This window comes from Enhydra lutris, unplaced genomic scaffold (genome assembly GCF_002288905.1).
Source record: "Enhydra lutris kenyoni isolate GAN:26980312 unplaced genomic scaffold, ASM228890v2 scaffoldscaffold13, whole genome shotgun sequence".
Classification (NCBI taxonomy): Eukaryota; Metazoa; Chordata; class Mammalia; order Carnivora; family Mustelidae; genus Enhydra; species Enhydra lutris.
Genome location: NW_019154097.1, coordinates 54,733,008 through 54,752,341, shown reverse-complemented (window position 1 = coordinate 54,752,341; position 19,334 = coordinate 54,733,008). Strand labels below are relative to the sequence as shown.

At 57.7% G+C, this 19,334-nt stretch overlaps 1 protein-coding gene across 5 annotated transcripts in view; it reads right to left on the bottom strand.

Annotated features, from left to right (window-relative positions):
- Positions 1–19,334, bottom strand: part of LOC111145738 (mitotic arrest deficient 1 like 1) — a 329,575-nt gene that overhangs the window by 120,678 nt on the left and 189,563 nt on the right. For all 5 annotated transcript variants that reach the window (XM_022500905.1, XM_022500908.1, XM_022500909.1 and 2 more), the window contains one exon: positions 14,550–14,606. In XM_022500905.1, the coding sequence (XP_022356613.1) occupies positions 14,550–14,606 (57 nt within the window). The remainder of the gene's footprint in view (positions 1–14,549; positions 14,607–19,334) is intronic.

Sequence of the window (19,334 nt, the reverse complement as noted above, 5' to 3'; positions counted from 1 at the left end):
AGACACTGGTTCAACGGGCCCCCAGGAAAGTCTCACACTTCTTGGGCAGACACGCGCAGACAGTGGAGAGCACCGGGAAATGCTGCCCTTGGGACTTCTGCCGGCCAACCCACAGCCAGGGTCTGGGGATCTGGGGTCCCTGGACACCCCCCACCTGCCTCCCAGGGGGCTGTGCCTCCTCAGGGGGCCAGGTGTCCACACATCAGGGCATCTTCGCAAACACCGGCAGAGCTCCGGTTCTAGCACAGAGCCCTAGAAGCCAGGCCCCCGCACTGGCATGGATCAAGCCCACTCACAGCATGAAGGCCCGGCTGCTGCCTCGCACACAGGCAGCCCCAGGCGACAGGCACACAAATGGGCACAGTCACTTTGCTCTAAGTGCATTTACTTCAAGACAGCAGTGGGCTGGTCTGCTGCCCCATGCTGGACACCCCTCTCCCTGCTGATGAGGGACAAGTCAGCCAGGACAGAGGCCCAAGAGCTGACAGGCACACCGTCTACAGGACGCCTGCCCCAGCAGCCCCACAGCTGGCCCCACCACTCTCCTGACCAGAGGTGGGGGTAGGCAGAGGTAAGCCCAGGTCCAGAAGTAGGGGGCTTGCCAGCCCCCGGTAGTGACAGGGCCACTGGCTCCCCACCGCTAACTCCCAGGACTGCAACCCCCAGGTGGTGGGGCCCAGCCCCACGTGGCTGGAGGGTCTGTGGGGCTTCTGTGCCAGGTTCTCGCTGGGGAGGTTGCCAGCCTGGCACAGCAGCTGAGGGCACCCCCTGCCGCAGGCAGGACACAAGGGAACCCCCGAGCACAGGACACACAGGAACCCCCAGCACATGGCATCGATTTTAAGGGTGCTGCCCAAGCTTGTAGGGACACCAAGTGGTGACTCTGACACACGCGGACCCCACGCTTCGACAGAGCAGTGCATAGGCTCCCCGCATGCTCTCGGCGGCAACGGAGTCTGTGGGAAGCCTCCCACCGTGAGGGCGGGACGAGGACACTCCTGGTCACAACACAAAAACTGGCTATCACATGAGAAACCTGCATTGCCATGGCAAGGGCATGGCCTTGGAGCACCGGCACAGCATGCCACGTGGCCATGTCCCCAACAGCTCTGGACACAAGCCCCACTCTCACCGGACGGTCAACGTCCACACGTGCACACATGCTGACATGTAGGGGTACTGTTCTCATTGATTACTGTTCTTTTCCTTGCCCTTCGTCTGATATTGAGACTGCTACTGACTATGGGCATTTCCAAAGCAGCTGGGAAAGCAAGGGCCGTAAGAGTCACCCGCTGTCAAGGGTGCCAGTGACAGAATCATGACAGTCTGGTGATGTGCTCGTGGTAGGAAGCAAAACTACAAAAGGCCCACAAACCAACCATGTGCCTGAATGTCCCATCTGTCCCATCTACGTCAACTCCGTTCCCAGAGGGGGCAGCAGGGGTGGCACCTATGGAGCCCCCACCCAGCATCGAGGGGGACGCCCTGAACCCGTGTGCACAGCAGCCGCCAGCAGCCTCCAAGCCCCACACGGCTACGGAGAACCAAAGGGTCCAAGAAAAGGCTCTTGTCGAAGGGGCAAGAGCCCTGGCTAGGCCCTAACCCTCCACCTCTGGCAGGAAGGTCGCAGTACAACATCTGATACTGAACAGTCTATGCAGGCAGAAAGACGTGCCTGCTGAGAAACCACGCCGTCACCTCGGACGCAGCTGAACACAGACATGCGCAGCTTCAAGGACAGGGACTGTCCCGGGTGGAAGAGAGACGCAGGAACAGCGGGGGCAAAGGCACGGAGGCATGGAGAACATGGACACATGGGCAATCAACCACTGAGATCCTCACATCAGAGACCCCACTCGCTCAAGTCACGGAGGCAAGTACAGGCTGGAGCCGCCCCAGACATCCACGTGGACCCTGTGTGGTCAGAACTCCAGACCACCAACCGGCCGCCAATCCCCATCAGTCTGACGTGGGAAGAAGGGGAGCAGCAGGGTGAGAGTGTGGTGTCCACAGGGCAGGAGGACACAGGACAGGAAAAGGTCTCTGGAGTAGGTCACGGCTCAGGAGGCCCCACCACTTCTCAAAGTTACTACTCATCCTCCCATCAGTCTGCAGAGATTAATGGAATATTCATACACAAGTGAAAATCCCCTCGACAAGCCGGAGATTAATACAACAAAGGCTGGCTGGCCTCCCAGGCAGAGCTCACACCAGCACTCCCGTCTCCACCCTGGTGGGGACGCTGGGCCGCCAGGGTGGAGTATCCCACCAGCTGGGATACTCAGCACCCGGAAGCCAGGATGGGAGCTGGGGCCACAGCCTACAGACTGAGGTCCCATCCACACAGCCACAGGGACGGGAAAGAGCCCTGACCAGGCCAGGGAACAGGCCTAAGTTGACCCTAGCCCCGGACAATCAGGCAAAGGCCCTGGTATCAGGAAGTACTCAGTACATCAAGTGTGATTTTCTGCAAATCTATGTTCACAGAAGACTCTGAATCAATGACATATGCCCTGGCACCTTCTGGAAAAAATGCCCAGTGCTCTAAGTGAGGCCTGGTGTACAATAGGCTAGAGGGAAGAGCTGGGCCAGAGGCTTCCACCGTCAGGGCCGCCTCTGGAAGACTGGAAGGCTGGAAAGCATGAGGCAGGCCTGCTGGCTGTCCCAGCCTGCTATCCCTGCTGAGGAGGCAGAGTGAGGAGCGCGGGGTGACAGTGGCAGCCAGACTCCATGGAGCAGGGCGCATGCAGGGTCCCCCAAAAGTACGTGGCACAACCCTGACAGGCAGATGCAGGACAGGAAAGACCCCCGGATCGAAGACTAAACCAGGAGAAGGGACGAGAGGGAAGAGCACCTGCTCTGTCCAGCCAGACTCCAAAGCCCCTCACTCATGGGGCACCCAGCAGAGCACCCCAGAAGGCCGAGGCCCAGTCCTGGTGATAATTAGCCCCAGAACTAGCGCTGACCCAGAGCAGCCCAGAATGTCATCAAGATGCCACCCAGCAGATTGGACCACTCGACCACTTCTAAGGAGCCTCGCTGCATCCCTGAACGAAGCTCACATGGGTCTCTGGCATCCACCCAACGCAGATGTTAGAATGAGCACAGAACGACTTTGAAACAGTCCACATAACTGGATGCCATACTTTCAAACATCAAGTAGATACACACGGGGAAAAAGGAAGACCGAGGCAAACTTTGTAGAAACGTAAACAGCAATGCTGGAAATAAAAATGCACAGGTCATTGTGCTGGAAGATTAGGTCAGGGAGGCTGGAGACACAGCCACAGGAACGATTCACAATGAGACAATTTTCAGAAAGGAGAAGAGCAAATGTGGCCTGGGGCACTAGTCCCAGTACCCCAACTGTGGGTAACTAGACACTCACAAAGGATGAGGACAGCAAGTCCATGGAGCTCAGAAGCGCAGAAACCCCAAACACAGCCGACACCGCAAAGTGCAGCGAGGCACACCAGAATCAAACTGTTCCCCTCAGGGATGAAGAAACCACCGGAAAGTAGAGAGAACAGGTGAGTTACATGAGAAGGTCAATGGAAACAAGGCAAGTCCAAGTCAATGGGAAAACCCTTTCATGGAAAAGAAAAATCATGGCAACCGAGAAGTGAAGCTGAACAAACCGTCAAACGTTAGCTAGACTGATAGAGGGAGAGATAAGGGCCCATCTGCCAATGGCAGAAAGGGGAGCAGAGTCACTGCTGCTGACCTTAGCAAGTAAGAAGGATGTTCAGAGTGTCCTAGAGCAGCTGTCCACCAACAGTCAGGCCACATGGACAAGTCAGACCAACTCCTAGAAATGCACAAACACCAAAACTGACTCTAGAAGAAGTAGAAAATCTGAACAGACCCGTGACAAGCGAGGACGCTCAATGAGTACCAAAGACATGCCCAGGACCAGATGGCTTCACTGGTCCTGGTGCTACCAATCATGTAAAAAAATTAACACAGAATTTCCAAATTCTTCCAAGCAGTTAAAGAGGAGGAATGCTTCTCAGTTTCCTCTATGAGGCCAGCATAACCCCAAAACTACACCCAGAGAAGGCACCACATGAAAAGGAAACTAAGACCAAGAGCCCTTATGAACCCAGGCATACAAAACCTCAACAAACCAGCAGCTAGCCCCACTGTCGGCACCTGAAAGTCACACACTATGACCAAGTGGGCTTTCTACCAGGAATGCAAGAATGGCTCGACATACAAAAATCAATTAATGCAATGTACCACATTAACAGAATGAAGGAAAAAAAACTCACTATCATCACAACTGAGGCAGAAAAAGCACTTGACAAAAATCCAACACCCTTTCATTATAAAACATTCAATCAAGTAGGAGTAGAAGGGAACTTCCCCAAGCCGATAAAGGGCATTCACTGACACCCACGGCTCACATCATCCTCTGTGGGAAAGGACGCACAGCTTCCCCCTAAGATCAAGAACAAAACAAGGATGCCTACTTCCAGCACTGCTATTCGACATGGCACTGGAGCTCCAGCAGGAGCCGTTAGGCAAGAACAAGAAACAAAAGACCTCCAATTGGAAAGGAAGCAGTAAAGCAATCTCTACTCACAGATGACATGATCTCATAAATTGAAAATCCTACAGAATTCACAAAAACTACTGGAGTTAAAAGAATTTGGCAAAGCGGCAGGAAACAAGACCAACACACAAACATTGGCAGTGCCCAGCAGTGAACAATCAACAAAGAAACCAATTCCATTCACAAGAGCATCAAAGACAATAAAAAAACTTGTAAGTGTAACCAAGGAGGGAGTACACACACACTGAAAACTAGAAAACACTGCTAAAACAGAAGAAAGTAAGCCTGAATAAATGGAAAGACATTCTGTGTTCCTGGGTTGAAAGACTTAATGCCGTCCAAGACGGCAATCTTCCTCAAAGTGATCCGTAGATTCAATGCAACTCCTGTCAAAATCCTCAGTGTTTTTTGCAGAAATGGGAAAGCGGATACTAAAATTGATATGGAATTACAAAGACCCCAACAGCCAAGATCAATGTGAAAAAGAAGAAGGTTGGAAGATTCACATTTACTACTTTCAAAACTTACCACAATGTGACAGTAACCAAAACAGCATGGTGCTGATGAAGGGCCAACACGCATACCAAGGGATCCAAACGGAAATCCAGAAATAAAGCCAAGCATCAAAACCGTGTGCACACCAAAAGACATTCAAATGATCGTCAACAAGGGTACTGACACTTTCTGTAGGGAGACAACAGTCCTTGAACAGATGGTGCCGTGACCACTGGATGTCCACAGGCAAAAGAAGGAAGGGGGACCCCTACCTCACACCATCAGAACGATTAAAACCTAAGTGTAAGAGCTAAAACCACAAAACTCCTAGAAGGAAACACAGAAGTAAATCTTTTACAACCCTGGATATGGTAACAGTTTCTTAGATATGACACCAAGAACACCAAATGACAAAATAAAAAAACAAAAGACAAAATGTACAAAAGGCAAAACCGTGTGCACACCAAAAGACATTCTCTAGAGGGAACAACCCACAAATCACTTATCTGATGAGGACCCAGTATCTATAATTTATGAAGAACCCCTAGAGAAGTCTTGCAACTCAATAAAAAGATTTTAAAAACTTAAAAATGGATAAAGGATCTGAAAGCACATTTCTCCAAAGAAAATATACAAACGGCCAACAGGCATGTGAGGAAATGCTCCATCCACATCACTAGCCATCAGGGAAACGCAAACCAAAACTACAGCGACATGCACCTCACACCCACCAGGACAGTGACAAGCGTTCCTGCCCCCTCTCTCATTCCTGATGCTAGTAATCTGTGTCTTCTCTCCCTTTCTTCTGATAGTCCGGCTGCAGAGCCCCCAGAGTGCGGTCTCATACAGAACTCACCTCCGAGCGTGAGACCCAGAGGGTGGGGGGCTGATGAACACTTCCAGGTGGAGCTCTCTGGGGGTCTGGACCCTGAGCAGAAGCAGATGAGAGCGGAGTGCCGGAGCGGCCCAAAGCACCAGGCACAGACCTCCACGGCAGCATACCAGGGTCAGCGTGGACTAGCCTCTGACCTGCCTGTTTCCTCTGGTGACAAAGTCCCTCCCTCCTTGCAAGGAGGCCTGGCCTGCCAGGCTCACTCACAGCTCCGAAGCGTCATTAAACTTTAATACTAATGGTACTCAAGGCTGGCTTGCTAGTACAGTATAACCTTTAAATAGAGACTGTGTATTTCAGTTTAATTTGGGAGGATACACAGTTTGATCCCAAGGGCCTTACCTGGTTTCATGAGGCCACAACCAACAGGAGGAGCGGGAAAATGTGCCTCTCCCTCGACACGGTCCAAATGAACCCAGCGCTGGGGAGCGCCAGAGGAAGGATGCTCGAACCCCTCGTCTGTTCCATCACTTGCTCCCGGGACACACGAGGGCCCCCCTGGGCCAAGAACCACAGGTGGTACTGACGGAGCCAAGGCCTGCTGCGTCCCAGGATTCAAACTGTTCAAACTGGGCTTTTCCCCAGAGCCCAGTCAGGGTAGGTGACTCAGATGTCCCAGAGAAGAGACAACGCTGAGGTCAGAGTGGGAATCCTGGTCAAAGGCCATTTTTCTGCTCAGCTCTGGCCCATCATGCATCCAGGAAGCTCCCTGTGGTGGCTGCTGCTTCCTGGGGACGGGCGAGGGGGCCGAAACAGAATGCCCTCATCATGTTCCATCCCTTCCAGAGGGACACACCTGATGTGACAGGCCAGAGGCCACAGGCAGTCTCCGGTGGCTCTCCTGGGCATTTTCTCATGAGCACAGCTGGTCACCTGGGCTGGTACATGCCTGCCTATGCCTCAGACAAAGCAGCCAAGGTGGAGAGCATGTGCAAGCACAGTGCCCACCCTCCAGGAGCTGCCCCCTACGCCGGCACACCTGCTAAGAAAGAGGACCCAGCAGGCAGGCTGGACAGCGCCCCAGGGGCCATTACTCTCAGAGCCAGAGACACTGCACTGGCCAGGGCAGCCCAGCAGCAGGTGACAGGCACATGGTGAGAGAAGACAGAAAGGCCCCAGAGACACACTTGGAGAAATCCGGTGTTTCGGCTGGAAAAACCAAACCGGAAACGAAGACAAATGCTGTCCAGATCAGGAGGCAGCACAGGCAGCTCACGTCCACTGGGTCCCTAGAGAAGGTTCTGCTGCCCCAGGCCCAGCTCCACAGAGTGGGACGCCTACCCCAGGAACATGCGGAAGGAGGCATCCAGGTGCTGCTAGAGGGTTCCAGTGAGGACGCCCCCTGCAGGACAGCGGCTGTTAACACCGGGAGGCGAGACTGTCAGAAAGTCCAGGAAAAACCCAGGAGAACGGAAACCCCCTCTCCAGAAAATGTGGCACAGCTCTGAGGACTCTGGGCCCCTTCATGTCTCCACAGGTGATGTCATGGATGCTGCTGAATGCCCCAGCTAAGCTCTTCCTTATGGGGCTCACCCGGGGGCACCAGGACACCCACGTTCCCACGCTTCCCAGTCAGGGAGGCAGCGTGAAAAGCCTGACTCCAGAGGAGCAGGGCGGCCATGGTCACCACACAAGCCTCCCCGTCAGGCCGAGGGCCAAAGGAAGCAGCGGCCAGACCCTGGCGGGCAGAATCCAGGTCAGCTGAGCCCCTGCAGAGGACCGTGGGCACTATGGCTAGGATCACATCTGACCCAGCTCCTCGGGAACACACCGGCAGGGCGCGCAGCGGACGTGTGGGAGGGGAACCACAGCGGATTTGATAAAACGGTAAGCAGCAAAATGACGTAGCATGGACATGGTAAGACCTGGTAGTTGAGAAGGAGCTAGTCCAGAGAGGGTCATTGCAGAGACGTGAGACATTTAAGAGGAAACAGAAACACTGTCCTTAGAATGGGACAAGCACGACAAGGTCTACTGTGGAGAATTCCCCTGGCTGGAAGGAACCCCGTGGTTTTTTTAAAGATAAATTAACCAATTTCAATCTTTGGCTATTCCAGATTCTCACTGTGTCTCAACTGTGTAGGCTGGGGCCTGTGGGAAGGTTCCATCTCCTCATCTGGAGTGCCTGCCTTCTCTCAGCCCCTCAGCCCCGGGAGAGGCCCCGAAGGCTCGTGGTGAGCATGGGGCTGTCAGCTAGGGCTGAGAGCAACGTGAGAAAAATGGAAATGATCAAACACCTGGGGAGAGGCCTAACAAGAAGTGTGTAAGACGCATGGGAACAAGGGACCAAGCTCCAGCGAAGGCCGTGAAGACCGTGGGGACTGAGCCACGGCCGGTATCACGGATGGGAGGTCAGTACTGCACAGAGTCTATGAGCACAAGATGGCAGGATTCCTCTGACCTGACGAGCTAAGTCCGAGCTTCAGCCGGGACAGAAAACTCGGAGAGGTCAGGCCTTGCCAGTCACTCAACATGCTACAGCTCTGGGAACTGCACGTTCCTCTGCTCCAGACAGGACCAAACCAAAGTGCTCCCTCCACACTGGGGAGTTTTCTTCTCCTTTTGTGTAGAGATCCAATTAAGAACCAGAAATTATACCATTAGACATTTATTTCCTAGGCTAAGAAACCATCTTCTCAGGACAGTGTCCCTAAGATGCAAACGGATCTTTTTAAGGTAATAAATCACCAACCTCTTGTTAGGTCCTTGCAATCCTGGCAAAACCAAAAAGTCTCCACCCCAGACGAGAGGCCCAGCAGCACAGGATGCTTCCGAGTCCGCCTCTAGTCGCTCGGTACTTTAAACCCAAGTCCCGGGCTTGGCCCTGCAGGATGGCACTGTCCACGAAAAACAGCTGGCTTGGACCCACTCCACAGTGCCCACCGGCCTGCCACCCGCCCAGCCACTCACTGCATCTGTCCCCCCATCGGGTCATGGCCAGATCATAGGAGGGTCTGCAGCAAGGACTCCAAGACATGGTCCAGTACAACAGTGAGCGTGTGTCCAGCACATGCGAGTGCTCCACACTCGGTGGCCACGGCATGATCCCAAGCAGGGCCACGGTGAGGATGACGGCTGTGATGACAATCCTGCACCCACAATGAGCATGGAATGGGAGGGCAACGTGTCCTATGAAGGGACAGCAATTGGGGGAGGCAGAGGATGTTTAGCTCGATGCTGAGGGAAAACTCAAGCCCGCGAGACAGGAACACATTCCGAGAGGCAGAAACAGCATGGGGAGACACAGAAGGGTGAGGGAAGCAGTGCACAGAGCACGGCAGGGGCCTCAGTGAACACATGCATGTGGAAAGGCGTGGAAAGTCCAAACGGCCACCGCGAAGTGTCGTGTTAAGGAAACATTCGCCAAATCCGACCTTTTTACCACCAGCATGCAGAGCTGTCCGGGGAGGCGTGCAACCCTGTCTCTCCCTTAGGAGCTACATCTTAAGATGCGGGACCTTTGTGGCCAAAGGCAGAGAGCCCCAGGCTGGCCTTTGCCAGGGTCCAATGGGGAGCACCTTGAGGAGGAAGGGACCCAGGGCTGGACTCTGGACTCCCACATCCTGGGGCTCGGGGGACAGACGAGCCAGTGCAGCAAGGGCAGCCAGCTCCATGCTCTCGTGAGCCCTGCCCGAAGGCAGCCATCAAGGGACAGCAGCTGGAAACCAGCTCATGTCCCTCCATTACCCGGAACCCCTAGGCGCCTGCTGGGGACTCTGCTCTCAGGGGCAGCCCTGTACACTTTAGGTCAGCTCGACGCTAACTTCTGCATATACTTCATTAGGCCCTTTTCCCTCCATCCCTACAAATGGCTTCCTGGCTCCCACAGAGCCACCCCAGGCACTCTTCCCTGGGGGCCAGCACTCAGCAGAGCCATTCTGGAAGGGACACAAAGCTCTGGGCATCGGACACTTCCCAGATGGGGACGCTGACCCCATGGCCTGTACTCACATGGGTCAGTGCAGTCAGGAACACAAGGGACATTCCCACACACTTGGGAGTCCTGAAGGCCCAGGCAGAGGTGTGTGCCGGCAGCAAAGCCACTAGAGCTGGAACTCACTGGGACCCAGGCCTCTGCCTCCTGCTGAGTTAGGGGGGTGTGACAACAGGGCCACCTAGCAGGGCTCCGAGAGTGGACGTGTGCAGAGCTGTTGGAACAGTGCCTGGCTCCCCATCACACCAGCAGAGTGTGCAGTAATAAACTGAACCCTCACCATGGGTATTTGGGGCACTCGAGAACCAACCAGCCTGCAGATGCTCACCCCATGTCGACCCCACTGCACGTCGAGCGCTCACTCCGTGCCAGGCACTGGGCACCCGAAGACACCCGGGACGTGGCTTGGGTGTGGACGAGGCAGCACTACCACTCAGGGCCGCCAGCCGGCCAGCAGCCCCACTATCTTCAGGGGAGGCCCACCTCCCGCACCGGCTACCCCGAGCATACAGGACACCTAGGCATGCCGCCAGCATGCTGGGCTTCAGCAGCAGGTGACACAGTCAGACACTGTTCTATGTGCGCAGAACCCTGCGAGGGAACAGGCTGGCCAAAATCCGAGGCTGTCACCAGCCCTGGGTCCCTGCATGACGTCCCCCATGAGCCTGTGTGACTCCCCCACCACAGACAAAGTTCTCTGGTGGAGGCGGGGTAATCTTCCAACCTGGGCTTGGTTGCGTGGCAGGATGGATCCGGGACGAGAAACGAGTCACTGTCAGTCACAGAACCAGGAGATTCTTGTAAGAATTTTCCGGAAGGCAGCTGACAACGCTGGCAGGCTGCGATAAGGCCTGGTTCTCGGGCGGCAGGCACATACGGATGCCGGCTGCCAGCACTGAACAATGGGAGTGCACACGACTCCTCCCCACTGCTCTCACGGTCCCACACACATCAGCAAGGCACACGCTAGGGTGCACAGCCCCTCCGTAGAGCTGAAAATCGCTGCTCACCGGTATCTCTGGCCATCTGTGCACCAGCCCCTCGGAGCCGCAGCTGGTGCTCTGGATGGAAGCCGCAGGCTGGGAGAGGCCGCATGGAGGCCAAGGGCTGCAGCCTCGTGGACGCCCCTCAGCCCTGGATGACGGGCCTGTCCTGCTGGGATGTGGCCACACCATGCACACCCCAGGAGCATCTGCTGCAACCAGTGCATGGATGGAACTTCTCCTGCCAGAGCCCTTCGTGGCTGACCCACCACGGGCCTACGCTGGCCAGTGCAAGCCCACAGGAGCCAGAAGGGGACACGGTACTCAAGGCAGACGACAGCATCATTACCCAGAGTCGTGAGGGGTAATATCATTCCCCTTAAATCGGAAAATAAATCTTCACTTCCTGCTCCCTGGAGTACATAAAATATTAGAGGGATTTTCATAGTTATAATCAAAAAGCTCATTTCTCCAGCCACCACTGGCCATGTCTAATTAGGGTGAGGGATGTTAACAATACAACTATGGCCCAGGACATCTTTCCTTGTGATATTAATTACATTTAAAGAGAAAAGACTGAATTCTGCCGTGCTTCCTAATTAGCATACATTTGCTAATTAATAACAGAAAGGCAAACTGTCCTGGTCTTGTCATCCGCAATTACCTACAGATGTTTATATTCTTTTTTCTCTCTTCTCCTAAATAGTGAATCAACTTAGGACCCAGAGACAGCAGGCTGGGACAGGTGGCACAGGAACCAGGCTGTCCCCAACCCACCTGGACAGAGGCTGGGGGGCACATCTTCCTGCGGTGAGAGGTGCCCTCCGTCACACCCATTGCCACAACTGTCCCCCAAACAGGCTGAGGGTCACAGAGCAAGACCCACAGTGGTTTGGTCCCCATGTCACAGGGAGCTCTGGCCACGGACCCTGCCTTCGAACTGCCACACCAAATAAGGTTTCCAGCAGGGCCGGACCCACTTCCTCATGGGCTGGGGGCCCACCTGGGCTCACTGCCTCACAGCGCAGAGGTGCTGCCAGGGAGGATGGAGGAAGAGGAGGGCCCGGGGCCTCTGAGGGAGGCCTGCTCTACTCCACTGGGTGCTGCTGCTAGGCGGGAAGCAGAGAGAGAAGAGAAACAAGCAGGACACAAGCTCAAGACGACCAGGAGGCGGCCGCCAGCCACAGCCCAGCTCTGAAGGAGCTAGCGCCCCTTAGACCTCCCGCCTATGTGTACCAAGCACTGGCACCTCCAGGCTCCAGCCGGGAGCACACTGGGGGAAGAGCCGGGTCCCCACCTGCCTGCCCGGCTCTGCAGGTCTGGAGCCACGGGGACGTTTCACCCAAAGCTCCCCAACGAGCGTGTTCCCCAAAGGCCCCGCAGCGCTGGGGAGGGGCCCCTGAGCAGAGGCAGGGGCGCCAGGTCTAGAGCGCCGACCGCCCTGGCTGACGTCAGCAGCACCTGGGCACAAGTAGGCCCCCCACCCCACGAGTTCCAGGCTAATTGGTCTAGAGGTGGAACCGGGCTTCAGTATGTCAGGGCTCAAGGGAGCTTTACACAATGAAAAGAAACGTCATGGGCAGAAAACAAGGGAACACACAGGCGGGAAAGCTGCCCTCCAGCCCCACGTCCCCCGGGTATCCCCATGATGAGACTCGGCGGCCCCTGCGGCTCCACCGTGGGAGCTGCTGCCCTTTCCAAACCCTGAGGAGCCAGGGAAGGAGAGCTGGGCCTGCGCTTGGCATGACTCCATCTTCATTCCGCCTGTCTGTGTGCACGGCATGGACACATGCCCTAGGGCACATTTCCCGCCAAAGCCGAGGGAACGATGCATGTTGACCCACATGTCAGGGTCTCCCCCTGGCTTTCTTCCCCCCACCCCCACCCCACAGGTCTAGAAACCAGGCAGGCCGAACTGCAGCCCTGGGCTTGTCCTCCACCCACAGTCTGTTAGTCATGCCCACACACACGAGCTAGGCCGTGCAGTTTACAAAGCTTCCTACCCCAGGCTCACCGGAGGCAGGCACCCCCGCCAGGCCCTGCCAGACGAGGGCGAAGCCTGTACATGGAGCATGGTGGTTCCCCTCGGCCAACAGTGACGGCCCCTGCGGAGAACTCAGACACTGCGGGGACCGGATGTGCCCTCAGGCCCTCATGGCGGAAAGAATGGGCTGACTTACAGATCGAAGAGCACGTGCGCAGCATCAGGACAGTGCTGCGGGGCTGCCTCCCTGCTCCTGGCAAGTGGGGCCGCACGTCCCAGTGCTGGAGCAGCCCAACAGGGCTCGAACCTCAGGCTCTGCCTTTCTGGCTAGGTTGGCTGGCTCCAGAGGACCCACCCATGCCAGGAGCCTCGAGAGCTTCAACGTGGGAGCTCATACCCCCAGGCCTAGGCACCCAACAGCCAACAGCATCTCAGCTTATCTCCTGGCTTGCCCTCCCCAATCTTCCCATCCCACGGGGGACTCCCCTACCCACTGCCCAGGCCATCCCGCCATCCTTGACCTCTGGCCTCACACTCTAACTAAACTGTGTCTACCTGTGGCACGGCCGGTCTGACCGATGCCCACCATGCACCCCGCCAGTTAGGGGCTCTGAGCACAGCCAGCCTCAGGCTCCTGGGCGCTGGTGCCTGGGCCTCATCCCCTCCCATCCCCAGGCCCCTGCCTCACGAGGGGGCAGGTTTCAGGTCAGCTTGGCCCCGCCCTCTACTACGGAGACAGTGGCAGTGGCAATAAGGCACAGCTGGATAGCCTGAGGCGGTGGGGGCGGCTGTAGGACGGATGAAACATACCCAAGGACCAGACACGCCAACCCGTAGCCCACTCCTGTGTTACAGGTAAAGGCAACATGCTCAAGGTCGGGAGCTGACAACTGATGACTGCACACCAGGAACCCTGACCTGTGATGTGAGTCCCTGAGCCCGCCCCAACCCCAACGAGCTGGCGTGTGGCCTGGGGCAGAGCTGCCCCCATAGCACCTCACATGTGCCCTGTGGCCTCCTTATGAGCCTGCTGGCTGGGTCCCCACAGAGAGCAGACCACGGGCCAGAGCAGGAGGCAGGGCCTACAGCTCGTATGGGACAAAGATGTGTTAAAAGCCATGCTGTCTGTCCCCTGATGGTGGTAAGGAAGCCTCTCTTGGTGCGGGGCGCCCAGGCCAGGGTCAGTGGTACCTGCCCACAGCCCACCCAGCCCCACAGGCGGCCCATCTGGGGGAACGTGGTCCAAGAAGGCAGCATACGGCCACAAGGCCACCCGGCCAAGGAGCACACCTAGTGCTCAGCAGGGCAAAGCGTGCTGCAGGGTCAGGTGGGTGTCTGTCTGCACACCCTATGAGGTGGGGCTGCCATGGGCCCAGAGCCAGGGTACTACCGAATGACCACCTGGCCATGGGGGTCAAGCGGGGATCACAAGGGTTTTCACGCTGGCTCCATGTCAAGCAGGTCAGGAAGCAGAGCAGAAAGGGCACTGGGGTCCCCACATCAGAGTCCCTGGGGGCCAGGCTCCAGCTTCCAAGCCCCATGCCTGTCCCATCCCCTCCCGCATTTCTGCGAGGGGACACCCTGTGACCATCAGGGACCCGCAGGGTTGCGCCTGACAGGGATATGATTCCTTCTGCGCCCAGGCTCTGAAGCTCCCCACGTCCTGGGCTCCCTGTGGCCACGGAGACCACCACCAAGAGACTCACCATGTCTGCTCGTTGCTTCTGGCCTCCCAGCTCCTCCAGGGCCTGCGACAGCTGAGCCTTCAAGACAAGACAGAAAGCAGTTGTGAGTGGGCCTCCCGCTGCCCCTCTCCACTGCCCCTACCACCCCACTGCCTGAGCAGGCCCCCTGCCTGAGGCCTCGAAGGCTGCGAGGCGGCCCGGGGAGGGGGTGGAGTGCTGGGACACACAGTGGGAAGTCCACCCCTGAGCCTGCGGCTGGAAGCAACAATGCAATCAAGGGTGCAGAAACGTTCCTGATGGAGTTTTCACACCCCTGGCACAAGGAGTACAATGCACGCCCTCCCGCCAAGCTCATACTCTGGAGGGAGCTATGGAGATGACATTTCCAACAGGGCAACATCAGGAAAACCCCTGACGCCCCCTGACCACTGTCCCCTAAACGGGTCTCTAGGATCCTCCCCGGGGGCCTGGCCCACCCCAGGACAGAGATGCAAGGGAGGCTCCTGACCAGGGACAACAGCAGGGCCAGGCCAGGTCCCAGTGACGCAGGCAGGAGCTCAGGGGTGGCCACCCTCCCAGCCTGACCAGTGCAGCTGGCATGTTACATCTCCATGACGCCACCGCGAAACAGGCAGCAGACTGAAGTCTGGAGCTGCCCGCCAGCACCCAGGGCTGGGTTCCCAGGCCCTCATCACTGCCGTGTGCCCCTGGCCTCAATGCCAGAAGCATGGTGAGCAGCCTGCCAGGGTTCCCGCGTGGATGCCTCCTGAGCAGCATCAGTCTAGGACACGCCGTGCAGGGACAGAAGCAGTCATACACCTTTCCCAGAAAACAGTGAAAACAGAGGCAGCAAGAGAATTGTGAGGCCACTATCTTACGTGCCAGCAGCCACCTCTGTGCAGAAGCACCAGGGACACAGGTGCCGAGGTGACAGCTAGAGAGTCCGTGCCATCACGGCCTGACCCTGAGCAGAGACCAGAGCAGCCTGCAGACTGGACACGCTGTCCTTCCTAGAGCGACAAGCAACAGACATGCAGAGGTCATGCACCGCCTCCATGCTCAGGGCACTGAGTGGGCTCCCAGCACCCAGGCCCCGAGGCCTGCAGAAGGGCAGCTAGAAGGTGGTCGCCAACGAAGCCGGCGGTGTTGGGTCCTCGGACTGAGGGAGACCGGCATCTTGTCGTGACATCTGGGTGCACCCACCAAGCTCCCTAAGCACACCCACTCCCAACAAGCCAGCCCTGCCAACGAGGCCAGGGCTCCTGAACGCTTGTCAATACCTTGCAAGGCCACGTGACCAACACTCCCAGGAGCGGAACTGAAAACACGGCAAACACAGGCAGGATGGGAATCACTGCCCCAGCAGTGCGGTCTGCTAAACCCCCAACCACAAAACCAAGCTGAAAACCCCAAACCAAACACTGCTCATTAGGCCTGAGTGCTAAGCTTCGTGCCATAGCCCACCTGCCTTGGCCTCACCTCAGGCCAGGCACAGAGGGATGAGCATAGCCATCAGGTGGGTGGGTGGAGGGCTGGCAGGGGGGCGCAGGTGGGCGAGTGGGGGGCTGGGGAGGGAGGCTGGCAGGCACTGCGGAGACCACCTATTGTGGGCAGGACATGACGTTTGAAGGAAGACTGAAGGAGGAAGCCAAGGGAACATCACGCTGCAACCAAGGGCCACCTGGGAGAGGCCACGTGCACACTCACAGGGACAGGACGAGAGTCATTCTGTGTAGCCGGGATGTGGCCCACCTGGGACTGGGAGCGGCTCCCACCCTTCCAGGCTGGCATCTGTGAGTGGCTTGTCAGGGAGAGGGGAGTGATACAGGCTGCCCCCCTGGTGGAAGGCCCTGGGCAGTGTGGCCACCTGCCCCCAAGACCACGCAGGCTCCTGCTGGGGATGACGACCAGCCCTGCCCCCAACACCACACAGGCTCCTGCTGGGGATGACCCCACCCCACCTACCTGGTCAGCAGCAGGGACAGAGCTACAGAGCAGTAACCAAAACCACACGACAGATAAGAGGGCACAAGACAGGTGTTTCCCAGAGGGCAAAGCACCTGTGCCAACGAGCCCAGGGACAGGCCAGCTGAGGTCTGCCGTGAAGTACCAGCCCACACCCGTCTCACCAGCAGAGACAAAGAACTCAGGAGAGTTGGGACAGACAGCGGGGATTAAATCCCAGCCATTGGGACAGACAGCGGGGATTAAAACTAGGAAACAGCTCTGCGGCGTGACTTGGGTTTTGCCTGAAGTCTAACACGTGTCCCCTCTCACTCAGGGATCCCACCCACGAATGTGTTCACAGGAAACCATGGAACGTATGCCCAGCTGCGCTGCGGCAGCCACCATGAGAAACTGCCTGGTGCTCCACGGCAAGGGGTTAACCCACAGGCTGCGGTGTGTCTGTGTGCCCAGTGACACCAGCGTCCCCACACAGCCCTCGAGTGTGAGGTCAGCCAGGAACGGAGGAAAGGCCAGGGCTGAGTCTGCCCATGGGCACACCAGGTGTCAGCCAGGCACCTACACTCAGACTCAGCAAACGAGCCACAGAAATGGAGCGGTGACCACCGAGGCAGTCTGGGCAGCAGAGGGCCCCACCACCAGAACTGCAGATGGGTGCAGACATGTCACCATGGTCTCTGCACCGACGCATGCGAGCAGGGGCACAGAGACCGTGATGAACAGGCAGAGGCTGATCCAAGATGCTCGGTGCCCTGCTCAATATCCCAGTCCCTGCAAGACAGAGATGCAGGTGGCGTGCTTCTCCAACCCTTGCATGACACAGGGCTCAGAAATGGCACAACTTTGACAGGCACCCGTGAGGGCTGCAGAGATCCCGGGGAGCTAAAAGAGCTGGCAAAAACGGGACTTGGAGGACAGTCAATCCCGTCTTGGGAATGGAGCGTTGGCCTGTACCTCTCCGAGGAAGTCCCACCTCGGGACAGCTGTCAGAAATAACGCCGCCCAGGGAGTGAGGCCAGGAGGCTCTGCCACCCCCCTTCTGGCCAGGCCAAAAGTCCCACGCAGTGCAAGGGTACCTGTCACGCTCAATGAGACAGACACTGACAACTACTGTGTCCCACAGAGGTGACAGGAGAGCAGAGGGCGCCCCCCCCACCCCCGAGGTGCTCCACCAAGAGGACGGAGTTACAGAGAAGTATGCCCACAGGCAGGGAGGGATCACTGTGGCAGACCGTGTGTGTCACACCCCGACAAGAGGGAGGCTGGAACACAGGCCCCTGCACCCTGGAGGATGAGTCAGAGAGGAGGCAATGGTCCATTCTGCTACGTGAAGGCAGAAGTGTCTAAGAGCAGGAAGCACACCATCACCGAATACCACCCCACAACCTGTCTATGGCCCCCATAGGAGGCCCTCTGTGTCCAGGACCCCAAGCATGTGGGAGGGCTCAGGCTGGGGAGGCCACGGGGTGGGGCGCTGACACAAGCCCACAGCCGAGGAGCCGCATGACCAGGGGATGGGATGGGTAGGGGCAGGCAGCATAGGGTGAAGCCTCTCGCTGGGTGTGCTGACTCTCCTCAGGGCCAGACCTGTGGGTGTGGGGCGGGGGGGCGTGTGCCCTCTGGCTCATGCTCATGGGGCGGCTGGTGCCGAGGGAGCTGGGGAAAGGGGCAGCAGAGAGGCCCCCAAGGGACTGAGGACTGGTCACTGTCACCCAGACTCTAGCAGCCTTCACTGGCTGCGTCTATGCATTATGGGACACAGAGGCCACAGGGGACCAGGGAGAGAGGACCTGCGTACTGAGCGGGCACTGTGGCCCCAGTGCTGACGAGGGAGAGGAGGCTCCTGTCACACAGCAGCTGGGCTTCCAGCAGGGACAAAGGGTGGGTGGGCAGACAGGAGGAAGAGGGCAGGGTGGGCAGCTCCCCGCGGCAGCACAGAGGGCAGCCACGGCTCAAATGCAGCCACATCAGGACTGAACAGGCACTAGCCGTGGCCCAGGGGACACTCCCAGTCAAGCAGTAAAATGGTCCATCCAAGTGCACCCATGACAGATAACAGCCCTGCAGGAACACTGGTCAGAAAGGTGTCCAGGGCCGCCATGTGCCACCCCCAGTGCCAGGCACCTCTTCAAGTGTCCCCCCATCCTGGAGCGTGCTACCACAAAGCAGCCTAGTCAGCGACCAGGCCTGAGTCAAGGCAGGCCACACAGACAAGGAGGCCTGTGCGGGGTGCTAGCCTCAACCGCCCATCCCCATGGGTGCCCTGGACCCAAGAGCCCTGTACCTCGTGGCCCATACCCAACACCAGAAGGTTCTAACACGCCAGTCTTTCCAGAAGACTGGGAAGTGGGCAAGATGCTTGCCCAGCCCTGATGTAGGTGCAGAGCCTACGGGGCCTGGGCCTACTGGAGCGGTCAGGCACCTGCCAGCACCCCCCATCCTGAGGCCACTGGTGAGAGCCCATCCGCTGGGCCTTAGCTTGTCACTCCTTCCTGCAGTACTGTCCCTACAGGTGTCACCCCCCTGGAGGGGCATGTCCAGGACAGCTGGGGAACAGCTGGGAGCAGGAAGCAGCACCTGGCCAAGGCAGCAGGCAGGCCCCGGTCTGCCCGCGGGGTGGCCTGTCTACACAGAAAGCCGCTTGTCGATGAGAGCAGCTGCCGGCCAGGATGGCATCTGCCCGAAGAATTCAGCCTGCCTCCACAGGGACTTACTCCCGCCTCCCCCTTGAGGTTTCTGTTGTGGCCAGGTTGCTGCCTGAGCAGGAGAATGCCGTCAGACCTCCCGGACTCGTCAGCCACAGGTGGCTGGGCGCAGGCCGCGTCATCTGCGGCATCTGTC